This window comes from Arctopsyche grandis, chromosome 9 (assembly GCF_051622035.1).
Source record: "Arctopsyche grandis isolate Sample6627 chromosome 9, ASM5162203v2, whole genome shotgun sequence".
In the NCBI taxonomy this organism is placed as follows: Eukaryota; Metazoa; Arthropoda; class Insecta; order Trichoptera; family Hydropsychidae; genus Arctopsyche; species Arctopsyche grandis.
In genome coordinates this window covers 29,981,329-29,997,500 of record NC_135363.1, presented here as the reverse complement: position 1 = coordinate 29,997,500, position 16,172 = coordinate 29,981,329, and the positions used below count along the sequence as shown (strand labels likewise).

At 35.5% G+C, this 16,172-nt stretch overlaps 2 protein-coding genes across 2 annotated transcripts in view; one reads left to right on the top strand and one right to left on the bottom strand.

Moving 5' to 3' along the window:
* LOC143916701 (kelch-like protein 35) overlaps positions 1 to 2,782 on the bottom strand; it is a 2,881-nt gene extending 99 nt beyond the window's left edge. Inside the window, exons 1-9 of the mRNA XM_077437900.1 lie at positions 2,675 to 2,782; positions 1,789 to 1,898; positions 1,526 to 1,723; positions 1,295 to 1,456; positions 1,067 to 1,219; positions 845 to 996; positions 569 to 776; positions 305 to 488; positions 1 to 231 (exon numbers count right to left, since the gene is read on the bottom strand). The exon at positions 1 to 231 is cut by the window's left edge and continues 99 nt beyond it. Of these exons, the coding sequence (XP_077294026.1) occupies positions 1 to 231; positions 305 to 488; positions 569 to 776; positions 845 to 996; positions 1,067 to 1,219; positions 1,295 to 1,456; positions 1,526 to 1,723; positions 1,789 to 1,869 (1,369 nt within the window). The 5' untranslated portion in view covers positions 1,870 to 1,898; positions 2,675 to 2,782. The remainder of the gene's footprint in view (positions 232 to 304; positions 489 to 568; positions 777 to 844; positions 997 to 1,066; positions 1,220 to 1,294; positions 1,457 to 1,525; positions 1,724 to 1,788; positions 1,899 to 2,674) is intronic.
* A 3,196-nt stretch (positions 2,783 to 5,978) lies between these two features.
* LOC143916695 (NHL repeat-containing protein 2) overlaps positions 5,979 to 16,172 on the top strand; it is a 501,476-nt gene continuing 491,282 nt past the window's right edge. The window contains exons 1-10 of the mRNA XM_077437894.1: positions 5,979 to 6,250; positions 6,399 to 6,565; positions 6,635 to 6,794; positions 8,493 to 8,677; positions 8,747 to 8,887; positions 8,969 to 9,143; positions 9,217 to 9,332; positions 9,412 to 9,538; positions 9,638 to 9,843; positions 9,913 to 12,158. Of these exons, the coding sequence (XP_077294020.1) occupies positions 6,091 to 6,250; positions 6,399 to 6,565; positions 6,635 to 6,794; positions 8,493 to 8,677; positions 8,747 to 8,887; positions 8,969 to 9,143; positions 9,217 to 9,332; positions 9,412 to 9,538; positions 9,638 to 9,843; positions 9,913 to 10,737 (2,262 nt within the window). The 5' untranslated portion in view covers positions 5,979 to 6,090 and the 3' untranslated portion in view covers positions 10,738 to 12,158. The remainder of the gene's footprint in view (positions 6,251 to 6,398; positions 6,566 to 6,634; positions 6,795 to 8,492; positions 8,678 to 8,746; positions 8,888 to 8,968; positions 9,144 to 9,216; positions 9,333 to 9,411; positions 9,539 to 9,637; positions 9,844 to 9,912; positions 12,159 to 16,172) is intronic.

Here is a 16,172-nt window from a genome sequence, read left to right as displayed (position 1 = left end):
CGATTGACACTTTGGTCGTTGAATTGTCGGCGCCAAGTTGTTGAATTGTCGGCGTTAAATTATCCGCGCTAAGTTGTTGTTGGGGTGCCCAAATAATCGAATCATATGGAATGACATGTGCAGCCGCAGAAGTTCTTTCTTTGCTAAGACGTGATGAAACTTTCCATGACATGTTTGTCTCGTCGTATTCCCAAACTTTACTAGAATGGCCATACCATTGAATATGTCCACCTGAACATCAAAACAATAAATGAATTCTACACTTCAAGCATATAAATTCAAATTAAGTTATATAAAAACTCACCCATGCTAAGTAGTTTGTTTTGGAAACAACACAGAATGATTCCGTCTGCAGGATTTGGTAGTTGGGTGAATGCTGTCCACACATTTGCAATCGGATCGTACTGCTCCACACTGCTTAATACATTAGTAGGACTTAGCCAATAATAGCCACCTGCGATGAAAAGTTTCCCTTTGATTACGACGTTCTAAAAATCATGAAATCAAATTTAGGTGAATTAATTATATTTTGGAGTTTTATATTAGTAGAAAATTAATTGATATTCACCGAATGAAAAGATCTTCCCTGAATCATATCAGCGCGGTAAGACCAAGAATTGGTCTCCACTGAATATATTTGCAGTTTATTTGTTAAAATATTATTTAGAATCCCTCCTGTTACAAATATTTTGCCATCGATTACAGAAGCACAATGACCATTAACAGCCACCAACAGTGGAGCGATGATCTCCCAATTTCCAATTTTGCTGTTCCACCTGATCGAAATCAATAAGCGTTAACTTCTCTTTCAATCGATCTGATGAAATGATTGCAATTTAATCACCTTTCTACTGATTTCAGAGAATCATCACCACCAATAGCGTAGACATATGTGGACGAATCGTGACGAAGTGTCACTGCTGAGAATTTATAACGAGCTTGATTTAAGGGCTTCAATGGATGTTTCTGACCGCTTTTCAAATCAATGTATTCCACCTGAAGACGAATAAATTTGTTGTATTCCGATTTCTCTAAGGAGGTACTTCACAACACCGGAAAACGTTACTGAAGTCTCTATCTTTATTGGAGAACTTCCGCCAATGATAACCATCCAATCTCCTACGACGACAGACGCAAAATTAATTTTATCAATTCCAATGTCTTTGGATAGAGTCCAACTTTTCTTTAGTCCGTCAAATATATCGATGGTATTTGCCAGCTGAAAACACGTTTTGCAATTCAGTAATTGACTTGAAATCCAATTAAAATATTATACTTGTAATATAGAACTCACATCTAAATAATTCCCCCCAACCAGTGCTATTTTTTCTTTTTTTCTACGAGGGGTGTCTCTTTGGATGGAAGATTTGTCATCCTTGTCTTTAATTACTTGTCTAATAGAAGACAAATACTCTGCACACGAATGACAGAACGTCATTACTTCGTCGACGAGAAACTGAAAACAAAACACATTATTCGAATGATTTTTATCAATAAACTGTAACATTCAATTAATCTCAAATACCTTTATCGAAAGCAAGGATAACCGCACGGATCCCATCAGCTGTACCAATTCAAGTTTACGGTTTGCATCATCATGATTTACCCATAATTTTACAGCATTGAATACGTCTTCTTCAGAAGACACGATCAAATCATCCGATTTCAAGATTTCGATCACGGTGTTGGTTGGCAGATTGAGAAAAACCTGTGTTTTGTGCAGCTAAAACAAATTGGAATTGAAAAATATTCAAGTAACATATTTTTTTTTATATAATCAACACTCACCGTCTCGAAATTTTCCAGAGTCAAATCCATTGCCCTCGTCTTCAATTTCCAATCAACGTTGTGTTTCAAAAGTTTCGACATTATTGTTTTGCGGTGTTTATCTTCTATACCTAAAATTATATTCCAGATTATTATTAAATATACGTATATAAGTATTAAGGTGGCCAGGTTTTGAAAATGACAAAGGACACTTTGGTAAAAATGAATATAAAAAAAATCCTTTATTGATCATGTCGTCGATTTATTACAATGTTAATGATGTTACTTTACCGACAAAACAGTTCAAAGTTCAAAAACCTTTTTGTCCAGATATAATTGCAAATGGAAAATGTTCATTCTACTCGTACGTTGGCGTTTGTACCCGGAAAACGCAATGCCATTTCAATCAAAAATTTTATATTGTTATGGGGAGTATTTCGATATTTCAACAAATCAAAAATAGTCATCCATTTGTTATCAATTACATTTGTCCACTCTCTTTCTGTAATAATATGGTTGATTCTGTGTACTTCGTCAAATAACAAATTGTCATCGATGGAAATGTTAAATTTTTCCTTCATGAATAAAACTGTTTTAAGTATTTGATATAATATCCAGTTAAATGCAGATGTATATTTATTATGCCGAGTCCAGTTTTCCAAATACTCTTTTTTCACAAAACTACATTTTTATAAACCTCCATTGCTTCTTTAGTAAATTATTTTTATTTCAGGATTAGTCTCTTCCAAGTTATTTAAATGCGTAATTACAACTTCTATCAATACGAGATTTAAGCTGTTCCTTTAATATTTTACATTGCACTGATACTTCAGTTGAAGTTATATCTGCTCTTTCAAGTAAGACAAGGACAAAGGACAAGGTTTCCAAAAGGAGGACGTCTGGTCACCTTTAAGTAATTTACACAGGCTTGGATGGCTGTTTACGGGTCGAAGTCTTCTGAAAGAAGTTTTCAGGTTGACAGTGCACAATAGGCCTTAAACGTCATTCGACTTTTGGCCATAACACCACGCCATGCGACTTAACACCACGCTATCTATTTAAGGGTAATTGGACTATTCGTCACTTTGCCGTGGTCACAAAGACAATTTTTGCCATGAAAATTGCGAATACACAATCTTTGGCACTCAAGTTCTCGTTAGTATGATAGTTATTGTTAGTATGATGGACTTTTCAGCTGCCAGATGTTCCGTTATAAAGATTTTAGTGACTTTGTGACGAGTATTTTGTGACCAGTAATCACCGAACCCTATTTAAGCTCTGACCGCGGTAAACGGACTACTAATCGGTAAACGGACTACTAGTCAAATGTGAACCTGTCACAGGACAACCGGTCGCTCTAGATCGGTCACACGTGATCACCCGTCACACTTAAACTGGTCACGAGAAAACTGTTCACGAGAAAACTGGTCACACCCTAAAACTGGTCACGAGAAAACTAGCCACACCAGAAAATTGGTCACGAAAAAACTGGTCACACTCAAAAATTAAAAATTGGTCGAATTTTTGGGTGTGATCAGTTTTCTCGTGACCAGTTTTAGTGTGACGGGTGATCACGTGTGACCGATCTAGAGCGACCGGTTGTCCTGTGCCTGGTTCACATTTGACTAGTCATCACCGAACCCTGACCGCACTATGCGACAATCGAACGATCTGACACTTCACAACAGTACGCGACCAAATAGTGTTTGTATGAAATTGTATGATACATAACGCACTGCGCGACAGTCGAATGGCGTAGAACGACACCGTGCGTCAAAGTTGACTTTCCGACCAACTTTGACGCAAGGTGTCGTTCGCGACTTGACGCAAGTTTCGTTGAGTAGGGGGTTGCCTTGCGACAATTATTCTCGTCCTTCATATCGTGACTTTGAAATAGCATGTAGCCATAATCTTTTGGTTTTTCTCGATTGTTCTTCTTCCTCGCATATCAAAGATACTATAATAGCGTCCGTTTCTTCGATCTTGCTCCGGGGTACCGAATGAATGATTGACATAATTTACTGCGTAGTGTCCGAGCCAAAAACCCACATGGCCGTGTTTTGGGCGTGGCTGGTCTACCCTTCCTGACCAGCCAGCGTACTCAATCCACAGCCCCCGCCATAAAGGGGCAGAGGCGCCGAGAAACTCCCCGGCTCACCATCAAGTCAATAAACGAGGATATAACTAAGCCAGACGTGTCTAATTCCCCACCCCGCCCTGTTCCAGCACGTGCTCCAGAGCCACCGGTCACCCATGCACATACACATATATACAGCCCCTGCAGCTATTATTCACGTAGTGTCGCGTCGCTGTCGTTCAAGTGCGGCTTACCTAATATTGTCGCACACTGTTGTGAAGTGTCGGATTCTTCGTTTGATGCAAAGTGCGGTCAGACCTTTATGCGTATGTGTTGAAAGCTTGCAAAGCTACCTTAACTCAACCAGTGGCGTAACTAGTAATTTTGGGTCCGTAAGCAAAAAATCCTCAAGGACCCTCTCCTCGAATTTAAATTCGCAACGCAGTATTAATATTTGAGTTGTCGGTGGTCACCAATTTAGTCGTCGGTGGTCACCAATTTAGTACGCGGGACAGATGTGTTGACCATGCCTCGGTCTAAGAAAACATCGTTTGTGTTTGTAAGAGGATTGTTTATTTTTGTTCAATTGTTACAATGGTTATTGTATGTACGAAGAACTTGAGCTTCGGAGAAGTGAGCTGGTTGAACTCCAGAGGTTCACTCTGGTGTTGGGAGCTGGTGCGTCACTTTATATATGTTCTGGCTTAAAGCGTGCCGTGTGCAGATGCTTTGTCTTCGTTTCCAGGACACGTGTGTTAGAGACACGTGTTGACTTATTTTCGAGGCGCGTGCTTTATGGTACACGTGTGGTTTATAGCTATGGGGTCAGCGCCAGGACGTCGGTCGTTTGAGAATGGGGCCATATGCCACGCGTTAACGACTTTTCAGGCATGTGTTGCGGTCGCCTGATGACATCACTGTAGAGTTTCGTTCGTTTTACGATCAAGCGATGAACTCTTTCTTCTGGAATGGTCGAAGAGGACGTTGCCCTTGAGTTATGCATGTTTGTACAGGATCGATGATGAGATCACTGGTTTTGATGTATAATAGCACTAGTCGTGCTATATTCCTACAATATAAATATAATTATTGTTAATCTGTAGGTACATAATATAATTTTATTTATTCAACTTACCATTTTAAAATGTCTTCCTTCGAGCCTTACTGTTTGGAAAATCATGAATTAGTTGCTTGAGGTCCATTTTGGCTACTTCTTTGTGCTCAATTGTAAGCAAATATACATCGAGTCTGGTTTGACCAATCGAATTTCTTTTGTTATTTTTTATTTATTTAATGTTCTTTCTACACTAGTCACAGTTACCGGAAGAGTAAAAAATAAGATAAATGCAATATATACATACATATACTTTTGAAAAATCACTCTTCAAACAACTGTACTTGGTAATAGTAATTCTGAAAATTGCCTTATGGTCATTATTTCAGAAAAATCTTTCTTTATTAATAAAAGTACACGAGTAAATTGAGATTCGAATTGATCTGAGAAAACTTCTGGATATATATTTTTTTTGAGATTCAAAAAATGGTCTGGAATATCTGTTTCCGGCATATTAATAATTTCCTAGGTTCAAGAAAACCGAAAGGCTACGTCCACACTACCGATATCTTCGAAATTTTCCATACCCAGTTCCCATATTGCAACCTGTGGTTGCTATTTAGGAACTGCTTATGGCAAATTTCGTAAATATCGGGTGTAGATATCGGTAATGTAGACGTAGCCAAATAGTTTTTCGTTACCTGCATTCCCGCAAAACGTGTCTTAATTTGAGCAGTTTTTTTGTCAATTTATGGCCCCCTATCTCCGTGGGCCCGTAAGCATTTCTTCCCCCCGCTACATAGTAGTTACGCCACTGAACTCAACCGCTATGTTTTATCTTCAATATATTTATTGGTTGGATAATAATAATAACAATAATATGACCAATGTGATCTGACAGATTACCCCAAAGTGTCTCACCAGTCTTACAAAAAAAAAAAAAACAAAGAAAAGAACAATCATTCATCTCATTCAAATAGACTTGTGTTGAGTTTCACGAAACTGACCAGCTCATCAACATGTAAATTGAACAGTTCCAAATATTCATCTATCACATAGTAATGGTCGTATTGGAAGTGATTTAGATAAGTGTCAGAGAGATTTGGCGTGTGGCTGTCAGTGGGCGGGTGTTGGCCGGTGCGTTTGGTTGTTTGGTGTTGGGAATTTCCTGTACCTGAAAGTTTGACTCGAGATGGAGGAGAGTCAGCTGGATTATGCGGCGCAGGCTTCTCTCGAGCTGGTGGAATTCTTATCAGCTGGACCTGCCGACGAGCAGGACTCTCTCGTAGAACTCCACGTTCGAAAACTCCACCAGGACACTTCCATCACACCCGTCTTCGATCCCACCGACAGTAAGTGTCCTCAATTCAACCTGCCAATTGCTCTCGATATTATACAGTTATCAATGCACCGAATCGTGTTCATAACTGTAATTACATGCGCCGAAATTAATTCCGTTACATGAAATCGATATGTGATTTTTTAACATTTCCATTATAGAGAATGATTGGATATCGGGACCTGCTGGACACACTTTAGCCTCCTACTGTTCGGGTCGTGTTGCACTTTTGGATTTTTTTACATACTGTTGCATAAATTGCCAGCACGTACTGCCCGATTTGCACGATCTTGAACAGTTGTATTCGCGCGAAGATGGTCTTGCTGTTGTGAGTTGAACGTTTACACAATACAATTTTTCGACAGGATTCCATATAATGTAATATGTTCCATTTCAGGTTGGCATCCACAGTGCCAAATTCGATGCGGAACGTTTGCCGGCTAATGTATTGCACGCCACGAAACGTTTGAATATAAAACATCCTGTTTTGAACGATCCGGAAGCGAGCCTTTGGGGACGTCTTGGAATTCATTGCTGGCCAACTCTTGTCCTATTGAGTAAGTTATGGCCCAATGTACATAATATGTAGTTTGTTTGGGCAAAAAATTATTTGGTTGGTTAGTTTTTAAAAGTGGTCAGTAAAAATATTGAAAATTTATCAGTGATTAATTATAAACATGATCAGTAACTTATTATAAATCCTTTTTGATCAGTATTTTTTTTTAATACTGATCAAAAAGGATTTTTTATCAGTGAAATTATAATTTTTGACAGTGGTATGATACGCGTCGCCCCGCTACTGTCCATTCCCACTCTCCTCATGGTCCACACACCGTAATATCCATCCAAATACATCCTAATATATATTATTTAAAGTTTTATTTCATAAATATTTAGCAGCCAACACTTATTTATTTAAGGGTCAGGTTAGGTTAGGTTAAATTAGGGTTGGCCCTATTCATTTAAGATTATATTGTTAGGGTCGGTATTATTCAGTCTCACTGTCACACGCAAGAACTGAGACAGTGAGATTGAACTGAACCTGGAGCAAGGGGGTTGAAAACGGAGAGGGGGGAGATTATTAACCCTTTGCCCGCGGCAATAAATAAAGCGAACAAGACCTGTACGCGGCGGCACCTTTTTCGCGAATTTGGCAATCGAGTTTTCGACCTTAAATACAGATTTTAATATGTACTCAAGTAACCAGATATGTTAATTAACACATAAAGTATTATTTTAAACAATAAAATACATAATATATCTCGTAGTTTTGGCTTAATTGTCAAATAATCATTCTTCATACAATTGAGACGTATCGTCGCCATTGTCCAACAGACGTGACGTCACATAAACGAGGTTTCAGTATGGTTCTACAAAATACTAATTTTGACTGGTATATATTCATTTTAAGCAAATTGAATAGATGGCATTCAACTCTCAGTAATATATTCAACCAATTTTGAACCTTAAAACAGTTGAAATAGGCGCATATAAGGCTCAAAATCCCGTGCAAAGTTCAGAAATTCTATGGAAGACAGCCGCACTACAGACTTGTCGCCCAAAGCTTCCATAGAAGACGGCCGCGGGCAAACGGTTAAAAGAATGTTGCTAAGTGGCAAAATTTATCAGGATATTTTATACTAGGAGCCATAATGCGATATGGCAACACTGACGATTTTCTGGCTGTCAAAATGAAATGATCATTTTTAAATGATATTACTGATGATCTTATAATAATCATCGACCGTTTCATTTTATTATCTGATCATTTTGGTTTGATAACTGATTGTTTAGTTTAATAACTGATCATTTAGTTTAATAACTGAGTATATGACAAGTGATCATAATGGTGACCGGAAAAATGCACTTGATATAGTTGCACTCTCGAGAAATCCAAACTTTCAAAGATGCTCAATGAGAACTAACGCAATAGAATTCCCACAAAATGTGTCAAGGGGTATTTATATGTTATCCGAGGGGGCTAAACTTTTTTCTGTGGAATTCTATTGCGTAAGTTCTCTTTGAGCGTATTTGAATATTAGGACGTTTCGGAACTGCGCTACTATTCAGTGCAAATTAGTGCATCTTTCCGGGAACCTATCACAACATACTGATCATTTAGAATACTCACTGATAATTTCGAAATATTTACTGACAATTTAGTTATTTTTGTTGATCAAAAGCTGAATAAATTACTGATCAATTAAATACACGCCGTTTTTTTATGAATTTTCTACGTCTGTACTCGTTTTTAGGTCCGGAAGGGAAGCCTTTATTAGTGTTGGCTGGAGAAGGTCATCGTGAGATTTTATTTAGAGCGGTTTCAGTTGCACTGACTTATTTTAGAGAATTGAAAACGCTTAAGATAGGCGTTGATGAAGACGTAATTGCTCCAATAGAAGAAAAGATCGACCTCAATAGTCTCAGATTTCCCGGAAAGGTATTTGATGGATACACATTGTGTAGTTTTAAATTGATTATATGTTTATGTCGGTTTATTTGCTTTCAGGTGACATTAAATCCTTTCTGCAATCAAGCCGAAGGTGAGCCATGGTTGTGCATATCTGATTCTGGAAACAATCGTTTAATTTTGATCGATTATCATCAAAATGTTGTTCATGTAATTGGCGGAATTGAGGCAGAACTTAGAGTACGAATATTCTGTTGACTGTATATTTATGATTTACATACAATAATATACATATGTATATATTTTCGTTTTGTTTTTTAGGATGGGAATTTCGATGAAGCTAGATTTAATAATCCGCAAGGAGTTTGTTGGTTGAAAAGTAATGTACTCTTTTTATGCGATACTGGAAATCATGTCATAAGGCGAATTTTGTTAGATAAAAAGACGGTTGAAATATTTGCTGGTACTGGAGTTCAGGCTGAATTTGGAGATCAAGGTTGCTTATGATTCATCTCGTCTATAACTCGCATGTACAATATTTAACGGAAATTGTCACATATACTTTTTAGGTGGTTTAAAGTATTGTCAGCAGTCTTTGGCTTCACCGTGGGATATCATCTTATATCGAACGGCCGATATGGACATGTCAATTCGAAAGCCAATCGTGCCCGATTCAGATTTAATGGTAAAATTTATTGATTATCGCTTAAATATGGTTATCATTTGGTGTGTTTATAATAATCATTGCAAACATGTATTTTTAGGCTGATCCTGATGTCGAAATTGAATCTTTGAGGCGAGTTTTGCTTATCGCTTGCGCTGGCTCACACCAAATATGGGCTATATTCTTGGATACCACTGTTTGGTGGAAGTATAAGACATACTCAGAAGGTTGTTGATTATTTTTGTACAGTGTTGGCTACGTATACTTTTAGATTGCGGCTGAAATATGGACTTTTATGTTATTACTCATCTCGTTTCTGTTTTTAGGTACCGTATTGGCCATTGTCGGAAGTGGACGAGAAGAGAATCGTAACAATCGGTATCCAAATTCTGCAAGTCTCGCTCAGCCTTCTGGTTTGGCGCTGAAAGGCGAAGCCATGTTTATTGCCGATAGTGAAAGTTCGTCCATCAGGCATTTAGATGTTAAATCAGGTCAATTATCTCCACTGGCTGGCGCTGATAGGAATCCCTCGGTATGATTGTTTAATGATAATTCCTTTTCAAATCTACCGTTGTATCTAATACTTCAACTATATTTATAGAATCTGTTCGCTTACGGGGACTTGGACGGCCGCGGTTATTCAGCAAGACTTCAGCATCCTTTAGGAGTTGCCTGTTGTCAGAATTCAACTAATGTTTACGTAGCTGATACTTACAATCATAAAATTAAACTGATCGATTCTTCGAATGGAGACTGTTCGACTATTTATCCTACTTCGGATTCGACGATTGCTCTGTCGGAACCCGGAGGTGTTTGTATGTCGATGAAGAGTCAGGCTTTAATCATTGCCGACACTAACAATCATAGAATAATTTCTATGGATGTTAACACAAAAGAAACCAAAACCATTCAACCGAAATTCCCGACGGCTCCAAGCAAGACTGAAAAGAGAGAAAATTATACAAAAAATAATTTAATAACCTGTCCTAACGAGATCAAAGTCAACGGAAGCGATGATGCTAAATTAATTTTGGAATTCGATTGCGACACAATCAAAGGAGATAAGGATTTGCATCTCACGCCGGAAGCACCGCAACGTTGGCTCATCAGAATTTTAGACACGACTTTAGGAAACGACTTGACGAACGAATGGGATATAGTTGGTGGTATCCGCAATGGAAAAGAGCTGCCTATGAAGATAGAATTGCATAAAAAACCTGGCTCGAAGCACGACGATGACTTTAAACGGATTGTCAGATTAGAGTTTTTCATTTCGTTATGCGAGAGCAGCTTGTGCTTCATCAAGAGATTCGCCGTAGACTTCAATTTGGTGGTGGCGAATGATGTCAACGTCTCACAAACGTATAGTTTAATTGTCAAGCTAGCATCCGACAGCAGCATAACTGCCGTCGTCGAATTAAAGTGAATTTAATTCATCAATATTATGATCTAAGTATTATATCAATGAGATTTTCTAGTAATAAATTGACTAATTATTAATAATTAGCGACACAATGTCAGTTGTTGCATTTCTTCTTACAAGAAGCTTAAACGTGTACAAATGTATTTGGCTGTTGAATACGGTACAGTTCTCTGTACATATGTAATGTATTAAAGTGCGAAGTGAGCGCTTTATATTTATATTTACATCTTAAGAGAACTGTATTGCTATGAATTTATTAATATATCGGCAATATTTGCTTATTACGCTACCTCTGACTAATCAAAATGCCTTTTGTACGTTGATATTGACAATTTATAAATATTTATCTTTGCTATGTATTTTATTTATTTTATCATGACACATAGATATAGAATACATAGATATGCCTTTACATTCAAATTTCGTTGGAGATCTTGTCGCCATTAACTGTGGGGTGCGGGGGTTTAAATAGCGGGGAAGTGGTGAAAAAAAAGGAAGGAACGCAAAAAACGCAGTGGTCAGCAACCAGTTTATGTACATATGTACATGTACTGAAGTTTTATATAATTTATAACTTTATTTTATTGGACACTCCGCGTGACAGTAAACCAAACTAATAAAGCCATATTAAGAAAAAAATATTTAATTATACGCACTATATTAAACTACAAATGTATGTTACTATAATAAAACCATCATTAACTATTACAATATTTAAATATTAGTAACTTCCACAAGGATCAATTTTAAAGCTGACACTTAAATATTTAGTTCATTGTTTGTAGTTTTAAACTTAATGTAGATTTCTGAATTTCCTTCAGTGCCAACAAGATATACGTGTGCATTTAGAGACATCTGTGGCAGATGTTGTCGACCGCTGTTCAATCACTGCATATAACACTACATACATCGCGCCGATATTTCATTATATGTTAAAATACTACTATAATTGAAGAAATTATATATTAATTCTTACATATGATATGTGATGCCATCCGCCTTTTTATGTTTTCTTGAGTAATTGTAACACAATTTCACTGAATACGTTGGCATTTTCGAAAAACGTCAATCGACCTTCCGACTTAGAAGCACAACCTTTGGGTGTGCATGCACCAAAAAGGTGATCGGCTTAGAGCGTCAGGGCGTATCTATGTATTCTATATCTATGACACGAACAAACAATTATTTTTATGAATAAAAACAGTATAAATGCTTTATATAAGGAAGAGACCATGGTAATTGACCTAGTCTATACTAGTTGACCATATGGATTTCAAGATAAATATTATTATCGACTAGTAGTGAGCAATAAAATAAGTGTGTGCATATGAAAGCTCTTTTGAATCCAAATTTGTAACCATTCTTATATATATTTTACAATATCATCTGTAAAAACTTTTTATTGCTTGCTTTATATGCCTCCGGTACAACATACTAATCCAATTGATATGATCGATATCAATTCTGGTGTTCATCTACTATAGACTAGATTAATCATTAATAGAGGTAGGACCGGAAGCGTGCCGTTTATTGTTCAATTGTTGTAAATGCTTTGTAAAAAAGGTTCACCAAACCTTTAACAATGCATTTACAACATTTGAACAATACGCGGCACGCTCCGAGTCCGGGCTTTAATCATTAAAGTCTCTCTTCTACTAGGTATGTACAGTAGCGGTCACGAAAAGGTGTTCACCTCCAAAAAAATCGATATTTTGTTGAATACTGGTGTATATATGTTTTCTAATATATTTATTGTACATTAATATTGAAATCAATGTATTTATGATACTTTAAAGTGATTCAAACTTAAATATTTTTATTATATATATTGAAATAATCATCATTCTTGTAAATAAGTGAATTTGGGAAAAAAAATCGTAGTTCAATGAAAATTTTTTTTCTGCCAAACTAATTTATTTATCTAAAAAATTTAATTTAAATTATATTAAAAATTACAATAGCTATACAAAATACACAATTTAATATTAGATATAGATTAGAATATAGAATCTATGCCTAGAAGAATAAAGGCAAAGGTCTTAAAAAATAAAGGAGGCCCAACTAAATATTAAATTGTATATTTTGTATAGCTATTGTAATGTTTAATATAATTTAAGTTAAATTTTTTAGATAAATAAATTAGTTTGGCAGAAAAAAATTTTTCATTGAACTACGAATTTTTTTCCCAAAATCACTTATTTACAAGAATTATGATAATTTCAATATATATATAATTATACTTAAGTTTGAATCACTTTAAAATATCATAAATACATTGATTTCAATATCAATGTACAATAAATATATTAAAAAACATATACGTATACATCAGTATTCAACAAAATATCGATTTTTTGCAGGTGAAAACCTTTTCGTGACCGCTACTGTATGTGTATTTAAATTTTTATAATGGGACGCTTTGTGTGACACGCATGGTTTTATTATGACAGTAAAATAAGCAAGCGATTTGTGTGAAAGTGTAGTTATTTAGATACAAAATAACATGTCAATATTTTATTTATACAACTAATTGAAAATAAAAAAATACGTTGTAATTTTATAAATTTGTGTTTCATTTTTCGTCGTGCATCAGTAATTCTTTGTTTGTTGTGTAACTCGTTACTACGGCGACCGTTTTGTTTACTCACAGTGCTTTTTGTCGAATTGGGGCACAATCCGTGCTATAATGTTCAATCGATTCTTAATACTGACAATATTTTGGATTTGTACTCATCCGCCGAATCCCGTCTGTTCTCATCAAGAGATTCTTCCATATTTGACTCCGGAGAATTGCACGAGAGTGGAATATTTCGACATGGAATCGTACAAATGTAGTTCTTGTTCGTCCGGCTTCGAAAAATCAGATTCAGGTACACAGAATTATTAAAGGTCTATTGATATTTATGCTGAGCTTAAAATTAGGTGTAGTTCAAATAATAATTGCGTATTTTTTATTATTTTTGCTACTTGATATGATATATTTTGGATCAAATATTTGTATAATAAAGTCTTTAATACCTTTCTATGGTCATAATGAATCTTATTCATATATGTAGTGGCGGCTCGTATTTAAGGGTAACCACGGCTTTGCCCTACACACATCTCTCCTAACCAAAAAAAAAAAAAACACCAAATTTTGCATATTGTTAATATCTCATCAAGATTATTTATTTATATAAAAGTCATTTTTCTTGCATAAAATGTATAAATTTCATTTTTTTGGAAAAAAAATATGTAGGAGGAAAGGGGGAGGGGGGGGGGGGGGCTTAGTCATGAGCCACCCCTGGATATATGTATAGTACTTATCATACATATATTGATCTGAAAATGAGTCATGGCCATAGATATAGAATACATAGATACGCCCTGTTGGTGCATGCACACACAAAAGAAAGTACAGTGCATGCACACTCTCTCTCAGTAGCTAGTTAGCTTCTAAGTCGGAAGGTCGATTGACATTTTTCGAAAATGCCAACGTATTCAGTGAAATTGTGTTACAATTACTCAAGAAAACATAAAAAGGCGGATGGCATCACATATCATATGTAAGAATTAATATATAATGTCTTCAATTATAGTAGTATTTTAACATATAATGAAATATCGGCGCGATGTATGTAGTGTTATATGCAGTGATGTCTCTAAATGCACGCGTATATCTTGTTGGCACTGAACGAAATTCAGAAATCGACATTAAGTTTAAAACTACAAACAATGAACTAACTATTAAAGTGTTAGTTTTAAAATTGATCCTTGTGGAAGTTACTAATGTTTAAATATTGTAATAGTTAATGATGGTTTTATTATTGTAACATACATTTATAGTTTAATAGTGTGTATAGCTAAATATTTTTTTCTTAATATGGTTTTATTAGTTTGGTTTACTGTCACGCGGAGTGTCCAATAAAATAAAGTTATAAATAAAATAAAACTTCAGTACATGTACATATGTACATAAACTGGTTGCTGACCACTGCGTTTTTTGCGTTCCTTCCTTTTTTTTTCACCACTTCCCCGCTAGTTAAACCTCCCGCACCCCTCAGCTAGTGGCGACAAGATCTCCAACGAAATTTGTATGCAATGGCATATCTAGGTTATTCCACATCATGGTCACGGTTGATAAAATCCTTGACAAATGTACAAACCTCTATTATTTTCTAAGCTTTAGTGCAAAATTAGCTTCTTTTTTTCTTTTTAATAAAAATATTTAAATAAATTTATATATATATATATATATATATATATATATATATATATATATATATATATATATATATATATATATATATATATATATATATATATATATATATATTAATATGTGTATATTTCTAGAATATGCAAAACTCATTTATTAGATTATGGATTTTTTTAATTCACTCAATCCATTTATTTAATTTGCTCTTCTAAAAGTTCTTTGTAACATCTGTTTTCATGTATTTTTTTTTACTCAAGATATTTTGGGAGCCTTAAATAGTTTTTTTTTTAAATTCTATATATATAATAATATTTCTCACAATGAGGCATGAGTTTTACACTAAAAAATATACTGTAATTATGGAAAGTTTGATTCAGATTGGAAAGAGTCATTAAGAAAAACGTTTGATGGGACAAGCATTTAATTTTATGTGTACATATATAGAAATATTTGCAATAAATAATGTCGCATTTTTTGATTATTTATGTTACTAGGCTTATCTTGTGGTTGTGTTGGTTTCAATAAATACGTCAAACAAGTTAACGACACTGTACAACAATGTTTACAATGTAAAGTTTCCGAATACTTGTCAAAAATTGGCTCATCATGTGTACCGAGGAATTGTTTCAACCTTACCAACGGCAAGATCACATGCTCTGTCTGCAAAAAGAATCAAATCATCGGTGAGCGATACATTCAGAGCGTTTCGATTGAGTTAGATGTAAGATCGGTGATATTTTCTTCACGTTTCAGTGACGAATTCGTTGAACGGCTCAGCTCTACCGACGGTAGAGTGCGTCACATGTTCGTCAGGATTTCTCCCTTCCGGAGACAGAACGCACTGTAGGCCGTGCTATTTGAGGCTGGCCGATCGTCGAGTGTGCGATTGTGACAAGAAGCAGTTCACAATTGTCAACGATGTCTGCGTTTCCAATGTGTTCATGAAGAATGTGACGGTTTTCAAGCCGACGTCGGCCTCCGGTGAAACTTTTCAGTCTGATTATTTCGATAAAAATTTCACGTCTTCGTTATATTTGTGCTCTGTATGTGAACCCGTGTACCCTGTATGGCTTTTTGTTTTTAATATTATTTAATATAAATATATTTTTGCAGCTTAAGGACATGGCGGCTTGTCAAACAGTTATCAATATGTGTGTGTTATCGTTGTATTCAAACAATGCACATTCGCCGTGTCAAATGTGGAAGAATTTGAAGCAACAAGGTTTTTATTATAATATAT